Source organism: Panthera onca, chromosome B2 (genome assembly GCF_046562875.1).
Source record: "Panthera onca isolate mPanOnc1 chromosome B2, mPanOnc1 haplotype 2, whole genome shotgun sequence".
Classification (NCBI taxonomy): Eukaryota; Metazoa; Chordata; class Mammalia; order Carnivora; family Felidae; genus Panthera; species Panthera onca.
The window spans coordinates 133,040,983-133,060,901 of record NC_138343.1 but is presented as its reverse complement, the minus strand read 5'-3'; the positions used below and the strand labels follow the sequence as shown (position 1 = coordinate 133,060,901).

At 44.0% G+C, this 19,919-nt stretch overlaps 1 protein-coding gene across 4 annotated transcripts in view; it reads right to left on the bottom strand.

Annotated features, from left to right (window-relative positions):
- The window catches only part of SASH1 (SAM and SH3 domain containing 1), a 314,865-nt gene that overhangs the window by 188,065 nt on the left and 106,881 nt on the right, over positions 1-19,919 (bottom strand). The window contains exon 1 of one of the 4 annotated variants that reach the window (XM_078447428.2): positions 6,176-6,828. The exons of 2 other annotated variants lie outside the window; for them this stretch is intronic. In XM_078447428.2, coding sequence (XP_078303554.2) covers positions 6,176-6,295 — 120 coding nt within the window. In that variant the 5' untranslated portion in view covers positions 6,296-6,828. Of the gene's footprint in view, positions 1-6,175; positions 6,829-19,919 lie in introns of those variants that run through there. One more of the 4 variants, XM_078447436.2, reaches the window with a different exon arrangement.

Here is a 19,919-nt window from a genome sequence, read left to right as displayed (position 1 = left end):
TTAGAGGTGCCTGGGTGGCTCAGTTGGTTAAGCAACTGACTTTGGCTCAGGTCATGATCTTGCTGTCCGGGAGTTCGAGCCCCGCGTCGGGCTCTGTGCTGTCAGATCGGAGCCTGGAGCCTGCTTCGGATTCTGTGTCTCCCTCGCTCTCTGCCCCCCCCCACCACCCCGCCCCGCTCACACTCTGTCTCTCTCTCCTTCAAAAATAAACATTAGAAAAAAAATTTTAAATAAATAGAAGAATACGTTAGATCAACTACTACTTATAGATTTTCCTCTTATGTCCTTTGTAAAGTTGAGTTACAGATTTGCTCCTGAATCAGTCTGCACAACTGAGTATTTCCCTCTACTTTGCTGTTCTCTGGAACAGAGCTTGTGAGCTTAAGAGAATCGCCGAAAGCAAGTTAGCAGGGAGCAGTCCTTGACTACCTAGAGATACTGAGTAAAAACACGGGGACTAATGGAAGCCAGACACATAACTGATAATGCTTCATAAACATTTAGCCCAGGTTCTCACCATTGCCAACTCGTCACCCACCAAAGTTACTTTGGCAAGACCCAGAAGGAATCATGTCAGGTGTCAGTTTCAAATTCTGCAACAACGGCTTCTCCCTAGAGCCCATAGAATGACTGCACCCACTTAAGTGCTCAGTGTTCTCATCTTTACTCCCCTTGGCTCTGCCCAGAAAGCCCCCCTTCCCTTCTTTCTTCCTGAACCCTCATTGGAGAACACCTCTCAGGGAAAGCCCAACTCAAGGCCGGGGTCTAAACGGAAAGGCATTCCTGTGAAGTGACCACCCCGCCTCCACTCCGTGGGCACCCCGCTCTCTGCCCACTACGCCTTGGGGCTGAGCGTTTATCTACAGGAGGGATCAGGGGCCTGCTGCTTTTCCTACAAAACGTTGTCTTTCTGGAAGTCAGGGGCAAGTGCCGCCAGGGGCAACAGCTTGAGCAAAAAGGTAGACAGCCAAAAAAAAAAAAAAAATGCCTGGGTAGATACATGAGAGAATAAACTATAAAGCCGTAACTAGCAGTTGATTTCTGGGAAACAGCACATGATCCGAATCCCAGCGCCTGTTTACTATCTGTGTGATTTAGGAGAGCCATGTGGATGTCTCCACGTAAGATGGGGACGACAGTGTTCACTGGTCACAAGAGGGTATCTAGTAAGGTAAGTGTGGGGAGGGCTCAGGACAGCACCGGGACTTCCTGCTTGGGAGCACTGCCTCCTCCTGGCCCTCCCTCCTCCTGGCCCTCCCTCCTCCTGGCCCTCCCCCATAGGCTGCATTCTATCATCAGAGTCGGAGGACACAGTGAAAAACTTGAATGTGGCTAGTAAATCAGGTGGAAGAGGGAAGAGTTCCCGGGTAGAGAATGGCCCACGAAGGCGGAAAGTGGGGAGAAGGGGAGTGTGAAAGGTCACTGCAGTGCAGGGGTCTCTTCCGACAGCAACAGATTCAGTGACTCCAGCCAGAATTATGAGACTTAATTTTGTCTCTGGCACAGAACTGAAAATCAGGAGGCCGCAGTTCTGAGCCCTGCTCTGTACCTTGAGCCCTTAATGCCTCCGCTAAAGGAGGGGGTGGAGGGCTCACGGCCAAGGTCTCTCCGCTCCCTGCGCTACATCACCCTGCAGCTTCCACTTATAAAAGCCACATTTCAGCTGGTGAACAGGAACATAAAATTAAGATGAAGTCAGAATATTTGAAACTGGGGCTGATGCTCAAATTCCAAGACCTAAAATTAATTAAGTCTTTAGTGGATGGGCTGTACCACAGACACCACCCAAAGGATATGTAAATTAAAGCTTTCAAAGGAGTTCGCATTTTAAAAGCCCCCTAAGGGTCTTACTAAACATCTCCCCTCCCCCACACTTTGCCTAAAATTACAAAGCGAAGGAGGATCTTTTTCTTTTTTTTTCTTGAAACGACATTCTTTAGTAAATAGCAAGACGGGATAAACCTAATAGTTTTTGGACTGAAGCCTACTATGTACAAACTGTGGCTTATATAGGAATAAGAACTGGGGAAGGTCCACAGTATCCCCATACAATGGATATTCTCTAAGCATTGCTAGGAAGTGGGTGTAAATTGTAGGAACAGAGCAGGGAACAGAGGAAATATAAGGTTTGGGGGAGGTGCATCTCGCAGGATCTTGCAAACAATAGGCACTTACTGACTCCCTTCTCCTTCCTTCCCAGCAAGCCCGCAGCTTCGAAGGACTGGCTAAGCTTTAAGTCCTCCCAATTCTGAAGGAAAAACTTAACCATCACAACATACCAAATGGACAATCAGTGCTGGAAAAGTGATCTACCGTGTCTAATAACCTTAGCAATTCCTACTCTTACAAACTACCCTCCCCCACCAAAAAAAAAAAGGAATGTTGTGTCTGCAGCATAAAGATAAAAGAGTGAAATCCCACAGGATTCTAACTTGCTTTGCACTTCTCAGCAGAAATGTAAACACGTCCTCGTGAAAGTTGACATGCTTTGAAAACCCCGGGCGGGCCACATGTTGCAGAGTTAGGGAACAGAAGAAGAACACATTTCACAAGAAAGCCGTGGCCTGATTGCTCAGGGTTTACAAACATTTCACAACGTGCCATTACTGTTTCCAGTGGGTGCACCAGGATTCTGGTTTGCATGATGAAACCGCTCAAGCAAGACACGAATTTATTGATGTCTTCATAAATGCACCCCATTAGAGTAAGTACCATCCCTACAGAACTGTATTTTCATGTGGCTCCTGCATTTAAGAAGTATATACTTTTTTTCCTTTTCCATTCAAGAAAACCATGTTCTCAGGATCCAGTAAGTCCCAGGCACTGGACATTTCAAAAAAAAAAAAAAAAGTAAAATACTGACCCTGCCCACCAGGCAGGCATTCACAATGGTTAGTGTTTCGGTAAGCTCCTTTTCTCTTAATTCTCTATTTGCATATTCACTTACTAGCATTTATTCATTCTAGCACAGCTCGAACATTCTCATGCCATAAATTATACTATTATTTCCTCTCTAAATAAGCATTTTGTTAACAATTATCTAAAGGCAACTGGTTGGTTCAGAACTGTGCGGGACTGAAATTCATTTAAATGCAAAATGTGTCCCAATGAACTCAAACAACCATCCTGTATTTATTGAGATCTATGCCCCTGGGGCAACACCCTTCCCAGGCTGAGAACCTACGAAAATCTCAGGGCTGATGCTCCGCACCTCTCAGGTTGGAAAAGGGAGCTATGCTCATTCATCGAAAGAAATTTTAACTTAATAGGTTTGGAGGTTTGATTTCTACACTTAGAGGAACCCGAAAAGTAGCAACTGTGCCTGAATTCTTTGAAGTATGTTTGGATGTGTAATTCCCTTACTACCTCTACTCCCCTCCTCAAGTTCAGTACTTAAAAAGAACCTTCCAAGTAGCATTTTCCTAAAAGAGCAGATACGGGGCGCCTGGGTGGCTCAGGTGGTTAAGCATCCAACTTCAGCTCAGGTCATGATCTCATGGTTCATGGGTTCGAGCCCCACATTGGGCTCTGTGCTGATGGTGTGGAGCCTGCTTGGGATTCTCTCTCTGCACCTCCCCTACTTGTTCTCTCTAAATAAATAAATAAACAAACTTTAAAACATATATAAATAAATAAAACAGTGAATGTAGTGACATTTCTATTAAGTTTCCCCGGGATGGCTAACTATGGAGTATCATGGCATCAGCCTACTAACTGGTGTAGATCAAAGAATCTGTCATTGTCACTAACAAGGTGTATGTGTGCCATTGGTCAAGTCACTTCACCTGTGTAAGCTGATAGGCTGCAAAATCTTATTTAAAAACTGAAGGAAATGGTACTTTTTTTAATCTCAAGCAACAGAGAAAATCAACTGTCAATTTTGTGTCTCGATTTATTTCCAGAAAGACAGTCTCCTATAGACACTTGGATGACAGTTTTCTAAAAGAATAAAGATCCTTTTAACCTGGTGACTTTTTACAGACATGCATAAAGGAGAGATAAACCATATCTTCCTCAGAATTTTACTAAGGAACAATCCTGATATCCACATTTACCCCAAAGGAAAAATAAGACTGTCTAAAAGATGGGAAAACAGAAGTGAACACAATCGCTTCGGGACAATCACTTACATTCTTTCCAGCCTCACACTGAACTATGGGCTCTTTAAGAAGCACATATTTTCTTTTCTCCTATATCCGTCCTTTGAATAACAGGTTTGAGCTTCTGAAGCTCCACCCCAACTTTTAAATCAACCAAAGAACACTGCTACACCTGCCCCAACAGCACTGGAATCTGCCAGCGAAGGGAAAAGCAAATCTTCAGAAAGTGCCACCTACCAATGCCCCCCCCCCCGCCCCGTCCCAAACAACCCTGAACCCACACCCCCATTTAAGTGAGTCCCTGCAGCTCTCCCCTCTACAGACACGCCCTAGTAAAAGATGCATGGTGATGTTATCAGACCAATTTTCTCAGTGACTAAAAATTTACAGAGCAGGATCTAAGCAAGAAATAACAAGATAAGCTTCGGGCTCGATGAACTATCACCACAACTTTAAAAGAGTCACTGGGTTTTCTGAAATTTCACTGAAGGCCTATTTTCATCAGTGATGTTCAGAAAAATGCCAAAACTTGAGGTTTTACATTTTTTTAAATGTTTATTATTTTTGAGAGACAGACAGACAGAGAGCAAGCAGGGAAGGGGCTGAGAGAGAGGGAGACACAGACTCAGAAGCAGGCTCCAGGCTCTGAGCTCTCATCGCAGAGCCCAGCGCGGGGCTCGAACTCAGACTGCGAGATCATGACCTGAGCTGTAGTCGGCCGCCCAACCAACTGAGCCACCCAGGCGCCCCGAGGTTTTACATTTTTTTTGATATATATATATTTTTTTAAATATTGGAGAGTGAGAAAAGCAGAAATCTTTGACCAATCTTCCCTGGTTTTCTGTGCAGGAATAATTATAAACACCAATGAACATCTAAAAATGAATTAAGTGACACTTCAGGATGTCTGGAAAGATGAGACACAAGACTATTTGCAGGGGGGAAAAAAGAGAGAGCTATGGTTTATTGAGTACCTACTATATGCCAGTATGCGGAGCACTAATTATACATCAACTTAACTAAACCTCAGAAAACTTGAGCAAGTCTTCTTTGCCTCATTTTTCAGCTAATGAAATTGAAGATCAGTGGAGTTTAACACCTTGGCCAAGGTTGTGCAGTCAGTCAATGGGACAGTGGGGATTTGACCCGGCTTCACTCACTCCAAAGCCCAAAAGCTTCATTCCTGTACACTTCTCAACATCCCCAGTTTCTTTCTAAAACTACACCTTCCATTAGAAAACTAAGAGATCCCAAAGTAAATCTAGAGCATTTGCCAACAACCGCCAATTCCAACTCTTTAAATTCGACGTTTTCTGTGTGGACTAAGATGTCTGACTGTAATAACCCCCACCCATCTGATTCCAGTCTACCTGCCTACCTACAGTTCCACCAAAGGAAATCTACTAATTCCCCAGGGCTCTGAACAGAAACAAGTTAAGTTAAAGCTTCATCCTCCATGCTTAAGAACTATTTTTCAGAAATCATGCCAAGTCCATGGGCGGTTTTACTTACTGGACATTTCAAAATACGTGACAGCACAGATTTAGCAAAATAAGTCCTATTGTTTTTAGTTCCAAACATAAAACAACAAATATGCTGTAATGCTACCAGCTGAACCACCGCCAACAGGGTAAGCACACTTTTTGGTGGTTCCCAGTAAGAAGATGGCTTGTTTTCCTCTCGGGGTCAGACAACAAATGGTGAAGAGATAAGCATCGGGAACATCAGCCTCGGCCCAATCCAACTGTGAACGCGCAACAGCCAAATGCTAGTTATTTACGTCTACTCTTTGAAGGACTCTAACCTTTGCCACGCCAACTTCTCAGCAGGTGTCCCAGATTATCGTGCCCGCCTGGTTAAGAAACATCTTTGAGGCGATCTGCGGCTGCTTATTTTTTCATTAGGGCTTGAAATCCTACACCGGTGTGTTCTTAACCCCCCGGGACCGAGAGCGAGGGCAGGACGAGTCGGAGGCGGTGGGCTTGCCAGGTGGGCGAGCGCGCCGGGAGCGCGGGGCGCGCGGGGGCTGCCCTCGCCCCGCCCCTCCCGCGCCCGCCCGGCTGCAGGTAACTCACCAGGATGCCCATCACGTCGCTCCAGAGCCGGGAGAACGCCTCGGACATGCCGGCGCCCCCCTCGGGTTCGGGCTCGGGCTCGGGCTCCGGCCCCGGGCCGGCTGCTCCCGCGTCCTCCATGGCCGCGTCCCGCGCGCCAGCCGTGCGTCCGGGTCCCCGGGGCGCCCTCGCTCCGCACCAGCGCGCGGCCGGCCCCCCCGCCCGCCCCCCGGCGCCGGTCCCCGCCCGCCGCGTCAGCGAGCCGCGCCCCCGCGCCGCATGGCCCCGGCGACCCCGCGGGGGCCCCTCGCAGGCGCCCGCGCCTCGGCTCTAGGTGGCGGCGGGCCGCGCGACTGACAACTCCAGAAACTTTCCCAGCCCGGCTCGGCTCGGCCGCGGGGTAGCGGAAGGCAAAGTCCGCACCAACGAGTTTTACGGCGGGGAACCGCGGCGGCCCCAGCGGCGCCTAAAGCCGCGGCGAAGGCGTTTCTTCCCGCGGCCGGGACCAGCTCGCTAAGGCACGCGACTCATTTCTTCCAGCAAGTCCGGGCAGGGCCCCGCTGGGCTGAGCGCGGCGCCTCGGCGACCGGCCGGGCGCGCCTCGGGACCCCTCTCTGGAAAATGAGCTCTTCCAGCTCCACATGACTCTCTCCCCTCGACGCTAAAGAAAGCGTTTAGCAACAAAAGGTGCTCTGATGTCAGGCTCTTTGCATGGAAATGAGCCACAGACAGGAGAACAAATCGCCTGTTGAAAGAGCAGCCGCGCTGCGTCTCCCGCCTGCGCAGGCTTCCAGTCGCGCCATGCACGGAAACGTTTTGGGCCACAGGAACTCGAGAAAGTGGATCTTTAAGCGACTGCCGCCGAAAGCGTTCGCGAGGAGTCGGTGTCGCTGCACGATCGATCCGCACCTCGCCCCGCGTGCAGTCAAGCCATCCCAGGAAATGCAACTCTGAAGCTGTCAGCCGAGACTTGCAAAAACAGCCGTGAAACCTTGGGCACGAGCCATCGTGTGCACCGTTTTTATTATGAGCGGGACGTTTTGGTTCCTGGGTGCCCACAATGCCCTGCATTGCTAGGGGTTTCGGCTGTTTAGGGAAAATGCGCTTTGGGTTTTAATGGTTGCCTTGTAGTGAGAGCATAGGGAAGGGCCAGTTTCGGAGCTAAATGTTATGGTTGTAACCACTGAGGCAACACACACTCCGTGTGTGTGTTTTTCCAAGGACAAGATCCATGACGGGTTTATTTTATAAGGGAAATAGCCCTGTAGAGGTATTTATCCTTTTATGAGTCATTCTTTAAAACCCACTCAAGAGAATTTTCCCTGGGAGATGACACATCTTATTTGGTGATTGATCCCTTTGTGTAACCGTTAAGAAACCACAAGGAAACTGATCCTACGTTAAAGGGCTGAGAGGTACCAAAAAAAATAAATAAATAAAATAAAAGCAGGTGAAATGCTCCAGGAAGAGAGAGCCCTTGCTTGTTTTAGAGGCCTCTCCTGTTTGTTTTTGTTTTTCCTTCGGAGTCCACAGAAAAGGAGGGGATAAGAGCGTGACCTTGAAACGTCCTTGCTACAGCATTAATTACTGGGAGCACCATCCATCGATGCACATGGATGAATAGCCCTTAAGGAAAGTTCAAAATTGAAAGAAAAAAAAAACTTTAAAAAAAGCAATTACATTTATAAGCGTAATCCCTGATGACAATAGTTTTGAAAGGGAAGAAAAACAATGAGGAAGTGTTCCCTTGAGAGTAAGGAGGCATCAGGTTGAAGGGTCAAGAGTGCTGGGCACTGAGTCAGTATGACCAGGCCTGTGCTTTCCTGAACGGATGCAGGAGGTACCCCGGATGTGTGCTCTGAGATGCTGGGAACCCCAATAATTTTAGTTAAAGCAGTGGCGGGCTTTACTAATATCATTATCACATCGATAGAGACATGAAACTAAGAAAAAAACCCCAACCTTTCAGGGTTGATTTCACTGGTGTATTTGAGAATTTCGATGTATTAGTCACATGGTAACTTACTCAATTCAAGAAAATACGAACCGTGCGGCGTCTACCAGGAGGCAGCCTGTTCTCCACATAAATACTTTCGGGCAAGGGATGAAGCAAGAAGTCAAGTAATCAGGGTGCCAGGAGCCGGGTTGGGGAGGACTAAGTCTCCAGCACCAATCATGAGTCTTTCTTCTTGACTCATCAGATGACCTAGGGGCAAAGCATTTAACCTTTCCTCGCTCAGTTTCCCCATCCTAGATGAGGCAAAGCCTTGCTAATTGCTACCCAAGTCCTCAGAGGTGATATTATATTTCAGGGTCATCTAAAGACAGGTACTTTTAAGCAACAACGCATATACACCTATCAATATAATTAAACCTTAGCCCACATTTTGGTGTTTCTAGAAATCAACCTACCCTAGATATTTAAGCTCCTTTTCTCAGTGCTCCCTAATAAATGTATGGGGAAATGAGATAACTAACATTGGGGGTGGGGGGTAGGGGTGTGTTGATACCCACAATTTTGCTGTCTGTAGAGAAGTAAGAACTTTTGAGGAGTCATTCTCAACTTCTACAATAGGAATAATGTTGATGACCATTTTTTAAAATGAAGCTGAACCTCTCTGCCCTTGACTTCATAATGTGTCTGCTCAAAACGAGCCCGATTACTTCTCCCAAATTTGAATCTTTCCTCCTTTAGTTAATGTCAATCTTTGCTTTCAAAAATTTCTTCAGGGGCAGGGCACCCGGGTGGCTTAGTCGGTTAAGCCTCCGACTCTTGGTTTCGGCTCAGGTCATGAGCTCACAGTTAAGTCAGTTCGAGCCTTGTGTCAGGCTCCACGCTACCAGCACAGAGCCTGCTTGGGATTCCCTCTCCCTCTCTCTCTGCCCCTTCCCTGCTTGCACTGTCTCTGTCTCTCTCAAATAAATAAACTCCAAAAAAAATTCTTTAGGGCTTTTGAACAACATGTAAAAGACTGATCATCAACATCATGATCATCGTCATACTATTTCAGATCTGATACAGTACCATTTACTCAGAGCTTTTTATAATATATCCCATGAGGGTGAAAAAGGGCCTGGGAGGTGATCTGGGTAAAATCCCTCCTTTCACGTAAGAAGAAATGGGCTCCAGAGAACTTGAACAATCAGTCCAAGTAAACACAGCTACGTAGCACAATCAGATGACTTGATTACTTTGAAAAATTCTTTTTAATGTTTATTATTTTTGAGAGAGAGAGAGAGACAGTGTGAGCGGGGGAAGGGCAGAGAGAGAGGGAGACAAAGAATCCGAAGCGGGCTCCAGGCTCTGAGCTGTCAGCACAGAGCCTGACGTGGGGCTTCAACTCACAGGCCGTGAGATCATGACCTGAGCTGAAGTCGGACGCTTAACCGACTGAGCCACCCAGGCGCCCCTGATTACTTTGAAAAGTTCTTCATCTTGGGGCTCCTGGGTGGCCCAGTCAGTTAGGCATCCAGCTTCAGCTCAGGTCATGATCTCACGACCTGTGAGTTGGAACCCCGCGTCAGGCTCTGTGCTGACAGCTCAGAGCCTGGAGCCCGCTTCGGATTCTTTGTCTCCCTCTCTCTCTGCCCCTCTCCCGGTCACACTCTGTCTCTCTCAAAATAAGTAAGCATTAAAAAAAATTTTTTTTTAGGGGCTCCTGCGTGGCTCAGTCAGTTAAGTGTCCGACTTCAGCTCTGGCCGTGATCTCACGGTTCGTGAGTTCGAGCCCTGTGTCGGGCTCTGTGCTGACAGCTCAGAGCCTGGAGCCTGCTTCGGATTCTGTGTCTCCCTTTCTCTGCTCTTCCCCTGCTCGTGCTCTGTCTCTCAAAAATAAATAAACGTTTTAAAAAATTGAAGTTCTTCATCTCCACTGTAATATGTTTGCCCTTACAAAGATCTGCAGGGTAGGCAAGTATACATGTACTCATAAGATGTGTATACACAAAGTACCCAGGAATCCTACTCACCCCTTCTGTCTTTCTAATTGGAATTGCCATGGTGTTGGTGAGTGAATTCCAAGGCAAGAAAAGGAATTCCAGAAGATTTCCCAGCGATTTAGTGGAGACCCAAAAGTTGATTGTGAAATCAGTTCTGTGGATCCTAATATATATTCATTGCAATGAATGAGGAGTATCAGACTGCATTCATAGAGATTAAATATTGATAATACCTATCTCACTGAGTTATTTTTTAATTTTATTTGAGCGAGAGAGAGAGAGGAAGCACAAGCAGGGGAGAGGGGCAGAGGGAGAGAGAGAATCTTAAGCAGGCTCCGCACTCAGCCTGGAGCCCAACGTGTGGCTCGATCCCACAACCCTGGGATCATGACCTGAGCTGAAATCAAGAGTCAGAAGTGCCACCCCCTAGAGTGTTATTTCTTGAAAATTAGTCTCAGTCATATTGCTGCACATACAGATGTGTAACACATATATATAGAGCGAGACATATATGTATGAATGTAAATATGGCATGCTGTGTAAAAAGTGGTTCTCACTATGAGTCAGGATTTTAAAAGGTTAAAAGTCACTAGCAATTGTCGGGTGTTGCCTACAGTCTATGTAGGTCATCATTGTGACGTAAGAAAGACAAAGAAGTCTATTGCTTGGCATTAAAGGTAGAGTTTGGAGTAGAAAGCCCAAATGTAATGGAGTCAGGACAGAGCTGGGTTTGAATTTTCACTCAGGTTTTTATAAGACATTGGGCAAGTTATTTATTTCATCTGGAAAATGGGATAATTCCGCCTATTTAAGATGATTGTTGTAAGGCTATCTGTAATAACTCAGGCAATAATTCTCTATTAATTAGAACCTTTCCTCCTTTTTCCCTCCCTTTGCTTTTCCTTCCCCTATCCACTCATACCACGAAGGGGTAGCTATCAGCAGGAAATCTCCCCGTTCATACCTACATCTTGCATAAAGGAGTAATTCTTAGCCTTTAAATACGGTGGCTGAGGAAAGGACTTGGGAGGTTCCGTGTGGCAGGGTGGGGCGGTGAGGACTGGTCAGCTTTTGTAGTAAAGGTGGTAATGACAGCAATAACAACATCTGTCACTTACTGAAAATGTACTCTAGGTCAGGCAAGGTGCCTGACATCTAAAAAATATTTCAGTTAAACCTTAAATGGAGTTTATGATTTCTCGCCACGATCCACCACCCTGCTCGTTTCATATTTCAGTACTTGTTCATCCACGAATTTGTTCAAGCTACCAAAGTCAAGAGACCTGCTTGAGTCCTTCCCCTCGCTTACCAACAGTCCCGTCTGAACCATGGATAAGGGGTGCCTGGGTGGCTCAGTCAGGTGAGCGTCCCACACTTGATTTCGACTGGGTTCGTGGTCTCATGGTCGTGGGACAGAGCCTCAAGTTGGGCTCTGAGCTGACAGCGTGGAGCCTGCTTGGAATTCTCTCTCTGCCCCTCCCCCACTCACTCAAGCTGGTACGTGTGCTCTCTTTCTCTCTTTCGAAATAAATAAACAAACCATGGGTAAGCCTTGTGGATTCTACTTCCTAAATACTTGCCAAACTCATCCACCTCTCTCCATCTCCCCTGCCACGGTCTTAGTCCATCCTACCAGCAATAACAACATCTGTCAATAGTTTACAATATTTTATCTAGATCACTGCTTCTCAACGTGTAGACTGAAGAACAGAAGCCGTGGCATCACCTAGGAACTTGTTGGAAATGCACATTTCCAGGCCCCATCTCAAGCCTACAGAATGAGACAGTCTGGGGGTGGGACCAGCCATCTGTATTTTAACAAGCCTCCCTAGCTGCTCACATCTGAGGGCCATTTGGAACCATGGAAATGTCAGACTAAGGAAAAAGAACACATGGCTGAGGAAACGCGAAGTTTTAAAATGCAATATCTCGAAAAACGATACCGGGAGATTGCTTTAAAAACATTAATTGGTTAAAAAAAACTGTCACGAGATAAGTGAGTGGCGATCCCCAAATCAGATGCTCAGCGATATTTGGCTTTAAAGGGCAATTAAATATTGGGATTAAACTGATAATTAAAATTATCCATAGAAGAGTACCTGTTTCAGGAACACAGCGTCGTGGAAATACTTGGTATTTTTTAAAGACAACACCTATTCTGCAGAGGAAATGTAACATTAAGCAGAGATTAGGTCTGAAAGATTATAAATAGCCCAACTTATTCGTTTATTTTTTTTAATCGATATTTCATTTTTTTTTTTTTTTTACCATACTGCCTTCTGAAATTAAGCAATGAAAATAGATAAGCTCATTTCATGTTGGCCTACCATCAGCAACGCTCTCTGGCACTCCAATGCTGGGCGTCCGGCAGTGCCTTGGGGATCTAACCTCCAGGACAGACTGCAATGTTACATTTTTCCCTTGATGATCCCACACATTTTTTTTTTTTCACAAATGCCTGAAAGATGAGCCAACCTCATGCTAAAGCATTACCTGTTTAGAAACCTCTTCGTCTCAAAATATTTGGTAAGAGAGATGAGAAAAGAGCTCAGAGAAAACTAAACAGGAATTAAAACACAGTAAAGACGGACCACAGGCTCGGGAGAGAAGGTAAATAAGCCTAAGGACGATGCGGGGCCATAAATACTTTGCTCTGAAATCTCTTCTTCCACCCTGATAAGCTATGTTACTGGCCTAACCCGTTAGGTTTTCATCTGTGTCGATGCTGTGTAAACACCGAGGTTCTGCCTGGGAATTATCCCGTCAGGCCTACTAGTATTCAAAGGCCATTTGTAATTCTGAAATACGAGGATTCTGAACTATTCAGTGATGCATCTAATGGACGATTCTGCTGGGCTGCCGATAGTGATTTCACAACGTTTAAGGCAAAGAACCAAAAGACTTCAACTCATAAAATTACTTCTGAATTAACACGAGGATAGTGTCCTGTAGAGAGACCCCTGGTGATGTGACAGCAAACTGATACCTCAGAGAGGAGAAAAAGGGAACACGGAGAGGGCATTATCTTTGGAATCATACGCCCTCCTATTTATCTTTTTAGATTAGGAGAGCATAAGGGGGAAAAAAAGTGCTGATAAGAGACCAGAGATTGTGTTAAATATTTCCAAATTGTGCGAGGAAAGGCTTAAAAGCATACCGGGGAAGTATCGTCTACCAACCAAATTTCTTCGTCAACCTTGTCCATTTTATAAACTTTACCCAATAAGAACACCTATTAGGCTGTCCCTATCACTTAAACATACTTGCAAAAAAGAATTTTTTCTATGGGGCGCCTGGGTGGCTCAGTCGGTTGGGCATCTGACTTCGGCTCACATCACGATCTCACGATCTCGCGGTCCGTCAGTTCGAGCCCCGCGTCGGGCTCTGGGCTGACGGCTCAGAGCCTGGAGCCTGCTTCCGATTCTGTGTCTCCCTCTCTCTCTGCCCCTCCCCCGTTCATGCTCTGTCTCTCTCTGTCTCAAAAATAAATAAATTTTTAAAAAGTTAAAAAAAAAAAAGAATTTTTTTCTATTAAATTAAAAATCTCCAGTCAAAACTGTTGCTCTGTTTCTTTGAAGTTCCAAAATATTATGTGCCACAGGACAAAAGATTCTTGTTACTCAATTAATCCCGCTAAGCATAGAGGATTATTACAATCTTATCTGGAAATGAAGCAGGAGCCAGGATGCTTTGGTTGAACAACAACAAAAAATAACTTATGGTTAAAGACACTTGTGTACGGCTATTTAAAAAGGAGGGGGGCACTGAACTGTGACTAACATCCCGGAAAAAAATACATGTTGACTCATTAAAACAAAGGAAAAGTATGATATCCTTTTTACCATTCACTTTTTTACAGAGTCACGTATTTGCTGGATAAATTATTTAAGGAACAACCCTGAGTCTTAGGGTTGACTTATTTAGAAACCCTAACAGCCCAAACTGATGCCAACTCTCTATATGGTTCTGCTCTATGCTGTTCTATGTCTTTTGCGAGGAAGTCAACGTTTCATATCACAAGGAGCAAGATTTTAACACTAGTAAAATTTATCTGCTGGCTATTAAAATGAAACACCCCCATTCCTGTTCCCGGAAAAGAATAAACAAAAAAACACTCAACTTTCCCTTCGGCTATAAAATTCTATCATTTTAGAATCTTAGAAACATATATCTTCCTTCTCAAGCAATCTGCCCCCCCCTCCTTTCCATGTAGAGTAAGTCATATGGTCTCCCCCTCATCATTCAAAGCCATTGTCCTCTCTTGGTTACTTTCTTTCAAATCGCACTTCCTGTGACACACAGAGCCATGGGTGCATGTGCACGCGAACACACACACACACACACACACACACACACACACACACAAAGGCTCAGTTATCTCAGTTCTTCTGAGCTGCCTTACACAATTGAAGATATAAATAAATGAACTTGGTGAAGAACTCATCAAAAGAGGTGATGCCATGGGAATGTCTCAATGAGCTTCTCACATATGGAGATAGAAGTTTGAATGACAGGACACTGGGGTCATGGCTACTTCTTGAAATAGTGCCTTGGTCAAGCTTCGTGAAACAATTCCCTGTTTAGGGAAGCATATAACATGCTCTGCTTCTATGGTTAGTGCTGGCCTGAATGGGTTTGAAATCTAAAAGAAATATTAATATGGGTAAGCAGGCACCAGATTTTCTACACCATTTCCCTCTCAATAAACACAAATATTTTTAAAGAAACAGAAAATGGATTGTCTAGGCAAAAATTTTCCCTATGCCTTATAAATGAAACAGCTAGGTGCTAGCTACTCTTTATCTAATAAATGTCCTCAAAAATCAGATGATGTTGATTCCAATAGCAAAGAGACACTGAACAAAGGCCACTTGTTCTAGAAATGAGGTCATTTGGACAGTCTATCCATTAAGAAAAAGCCTATTCTGCTTTCAGAGGTCACCTATTAGGGCAGGAAATCCATCTTTCAACCAGTGGACTTAACATCTGGCCTAAGTCTTCTGGGCTGAAATGTCAATTTCCTGGTCTAAATGGAACACACATGAAAGGAAAAAGATGAAAAATACAAATTTACATTTGCCAAAGAATTCTTCAACAGTAGCATGGATTATAAAAATTCTCCAAAACATAGCTACTCTTGAATGATCAAAGCTAACAAACGAAAACAGTAAAATATCTGTGTGAAAATTTTATTTTTTTCTTTAAGAACTACATAAAGGCAAAATTAAGAGGCTAAAGCTAAATCATAGCAAATCGACCATTCACTGGCGAATCCATAAATAAATCTACTTTAGTCTAGACCAACTCATCACAAAAATTCGTGAGGATTCATCCCAGGCTGGACCAGATTTGCTTTTGTATGATGAGAGAGAGAAAGAGGAAAGAGAGAAAGAGAGAGAGAAGGAGGAAAGAGAGAGAGGGAGAGATCGACTCACAAATCAATGAAACTTAAAGAAGAAAAATGAGAGGATTTTTATCCAACATCAGGAAATAATATTTTAAGGCTGGTTAAAAGTATCATGAAACATTTCATGTATAATTAATTCTCCTAAATAAATTTATCCTACTTTCTGTATTCTTTGAGAATATTGCATGATTTTGACTAGTTTTTCTCCTACCGGTTCAAATTAAAGAGATTTTGGTCTGTTATTCAATCAGTCAGTCATCATGCAACAAATATTGTTTGAGTGGTGATTATGTTTGGCATTATGTTGGGTATTAACAAAAGATAGCCCTGGTTTCCAGGAACATCTAATCTTTTTTTTTGAAAATGAAGTGTTAAACTGTCCAATGTAGGTTTGTTTTATTTATTTATTGTTATTGTTATTATTATTATTTTTTTAGAGTTTATTTGGAGAGAGAGAGTGCACATGCTCACACGTGAGCAGGGGAGGGGCCCAGAGAGAGAGAGGGAGAGAGAGAATCCCAAGCAGGCCCCACACTCAGCAAGGAGCCTGATGTGGGGCTCAGTCTCATGACCATAAGATCATGACCTGAGCCAAAATCAAGAGTCGGCCACTCAACCGACTGAACCACCCAGTGCCTCAACTTTAATTTATTTAAGTAACCTCTACACCCCACGTGGGGCTCAAATTCATGACCCTGGGATCAAGAGTCACATGCTCTTCCAACTGGGCCAGCAAGGTGCCCCGGGTTTGTTTTATTGATTATTGGCCATGTGGAGCCTCAAGGGGGGTGAAATGTAAAACAAGACCGTTTTTAAGTCATGCTGCTAACCTGGGAAAAAGGTTACAAAAATTAATAATGTGGCTACTTTAGCACGTGCGTCTTGGTTCCTGCCTGATCCCACACGGCATTTCCAGCTTGATTTTCTGTTCGGATCCAACTTAGAATTATTTGGGGAAGCTCTTATCTATCTTTTTCCACATTCTCTGTATTCTCTGTTTTCTGCTTCTCTGTTTTGTTCAGTCTATTCATTTGTCTGAAATATTCCCCCTTTCTCCCCCCAGCTTTATTGAGACATAACTGACATACAACATTGTGTAAGTTTAAGGTGTGCAATATGTTGATGTGCTACACTTATATACTGCAATATATCCACCATAACATTAAGCTAACATTTCCATCACCATCATGCCGCATAGTTACCATTTCTTTTTGGTGGTGAGAACATTGAAGATCTACCCTGTTGGCAGCTACAGTGGTAGTAACTATAATCACCGTGCTGTGTATTAGATCCCCAGAACTTATTTGTCTTGCAAATGAACTTTGTACCCTTCAACCAATATCTCCCTGCTCCCCCATCCCCATGGCAACCACCATTCTACTCTGGTTCTGAGTTTGACTTTTATAGATTCCACATATAAGTGATACCATACAGTATTTGTCTTTCTCTGACTTATTTCACTTAGCACAATGCCCTCGGGGGCCATCTGTGTTGTCACACATGTCAGAATTTCCTTCTTTCTGATGGCTGAATAATAATACTTCATTGTATTTATATTTATTTGTGTCACATCTTTCTATCCATTCATTGGTTGACATACACTTAGGTTGTTTCTATACCTCGACTATTGTGAATAATGCTGCCATGAATGAGTGCAGATATCTCTTTGAGATGCTTTTTTCATTTCCTTTGGATATATACCCAGAAGTGGAATTGCTGGATCATATGGTAATTCTATTTTTTTAATTAAATTTATTTATTTATTTATTTAGAGAGAAAGCATGTGCATGAGAGCACATGAAGGAGGCACAGAGAGAGAGAGGGAGAGAGAAAATCCCAAGTGGGTTCCATACTGTCAGCATGGAGCCCAATGGGGTCTTGAACTCATGACCCACAAGATCATGACCTGAGCCAAAACCAAGAGTCGAAACGCTTAACCAATTGAGCCACCCAGGTGCCCTGGCAACTCTATAATATTTCAAAAAATCTCCATACTGTTTTCCATAGTGGTTGTAATAATTTACGTTCCCACCAACAGTACACAAGGATTCTTTTTTCTCAAGTATCCTTATTTTTTGAAAGACCCATAGGATATGATGGTTAGTAAAAACAACAACAACAAAAAAAATGATACCCATTGACATAAAAGAGAATGGAAAAGTGAGAAAGACAGAACTCAGAGAACATCAGCATTCAAGAGAATGCCACAGGGAAATGACACAATGTCTGAGTGATAATGGTCCCAGAGGAGGAGAATCATGATGCACCATGTCATGGAAGGTGGGAATTATAGAAAAAAGCCATCAGCAGTGTCCAACATGATGGAAAAGTCAACCAACAGTATACTCATTTGGGAGGTTACTCATAATCTTACTTGGCCAGTGCAATTTCAGCATCAGGGGAAGGAGTAGAAGCTATATTGCAGGGGACTGAAGAATGATGAAGAAAAATGGAAAAGAAAAATGATAATCAGAGGGGATCACAAGGTCCGAAGAAAGATTTTTAAAGATGTGAGCAAATTTGTAAGTTAAGTGGAAAAGAACTAGTAGAGAAGGAGAGGTTGCAACTTTACAGAGTACCTCTAAAATAAGATCCCAGAGGAAATGATGGCGATGACGTTACAATTTAGATTTTTGAGAAACTACTGTTGTGGGTTTCCCTCATTTTGAGGCCAAATAGACTACCTCTTTCTTGAAAACACATTGAGTCCAGCCAATGATACAACAAAGCTGATCTAAGCATTCTATGTAACAATTACATTCTAAGTCACATTTCCCCGATAGACCACCTTCAGTGGATTTTAGGGTTTTCATAAGCTTTTATGCAGACATTTTAGATATTTCAGTTCAACAAATATTTATGAAATGTGTATTGTGTACTCAGCATTGGGAATATGAAAATAAGTCACAGATCCTGATCTTGGTCAGCTTCGTCTAGTGAGGGAGACAGACACAGAAACAAATATTCTCAACCCAGCGTGATAAAAGAACGCCCAGGTCCTTTGTAAACCGAGAGACTAGATAGCCACTGCAGCCTGGAATCATCATGGAAGCTATCCTGTAGAAGGCTTTGTCTAACAATTCTTGAAGGAAGAGTCAGAATTTACTAGCTGTATAGGCTCTAAGTTGGTTTCAGGCTACGAGAACAACCAGAACAAAGGTTCAAAGACATAAAATAACAGTATGTGTTAGAGGAACTTGAAACTGTTTTAAGAAATGTTGGTGAGCGGCGTCTGGGTGGCTCAGTCAGTTAAGGATCGGACTCTTGATTTTTGGCTCGGGTCATGATCTCATGGTCTGTGCTCTTGGGCTCCGGGCTGACAGCGTGGAGCCTGCTTGGGATTCTCTCTTTCCCCCCCCCCCTCTCTCTGCCCTTCCTCCACTCGCACAGGCTCTCTCCCTCCCTCTCTCTCTCTCCCAAATTAAATAATCATTAAAAACAAAAGAAATGCTGGCGAGAGAATGGCTGGATCCAAATCTCAAGATATACAGGTGGTGGGTCCCAGTGCACCTTGTACGCTGTATGCTAAAGAGGTTAGTCTTAATGTTCTGGAAGAGGTCATTCTTGGTATTTTGATGCTTCCTAATTTCTTTTCTGGGATGGTAGCCTTCCTTTTACTTTCAGAGTGCGCCATGAACTGCCGAGAGCCCCTGGGCCGGGTAGGTAATTACACAGCCTGTGATAACAGGGTACACGTGAAACACCATGGGCACATTAGGGAGGGAGCGAAATTTAGAACACTTCATTAATGTGCAGATCACACCTGCCCAAAGGCCATGCTGAGTTTTTTCTTTTCCTTTCCAATATTAGTATATGGGCCACCCCCCTTGATACTTTCTAACAGCACTACCAATCAGCTGATCTCGTCCCAGATCTCTCCACCAAGTCTGTGATCCGAAGTTGTTCACAATCTCCCTGGCTTTCTGAGTCCTTAACTCTAAAATGAGATATTTGGGGTCTCTTCCATTTGTAACATCCCGTGATGCCGGAGGGGGGTGTTTAGATACAGAAATGGGCTTAGGGAATAAGGTCTAAGGCAGTCACGAGGTGCTAAAAGTCTGGGGAGCAGGCAAATGCCTTTCCTGCTTCATGGAAGCCCTTTATACAGTGCATGGGTTATGGCATCTGGAAGATAACCTGTATAAGAAATGGCCAGTATATGCATTCTTGATGAGACTAGAGGGTTCCTCCATTTTCTGTCTAGAAATCAAACAGGATCTTCATGAAGGTGGCAAGCAGTGTGATGGATATGAAGAAAATTATCACCGTAATTTATCACCGTAATTATCACCGAAATATCACCGTAATCTTATTCCTGTAAGATTCAGAAATTTGCTCGGATGCGTCACAATCCATAAAATTGTTTATATCCTCTAACCCAGTATTCAGGTTTCTGGGAACTTAGTCTGGTAAATTATT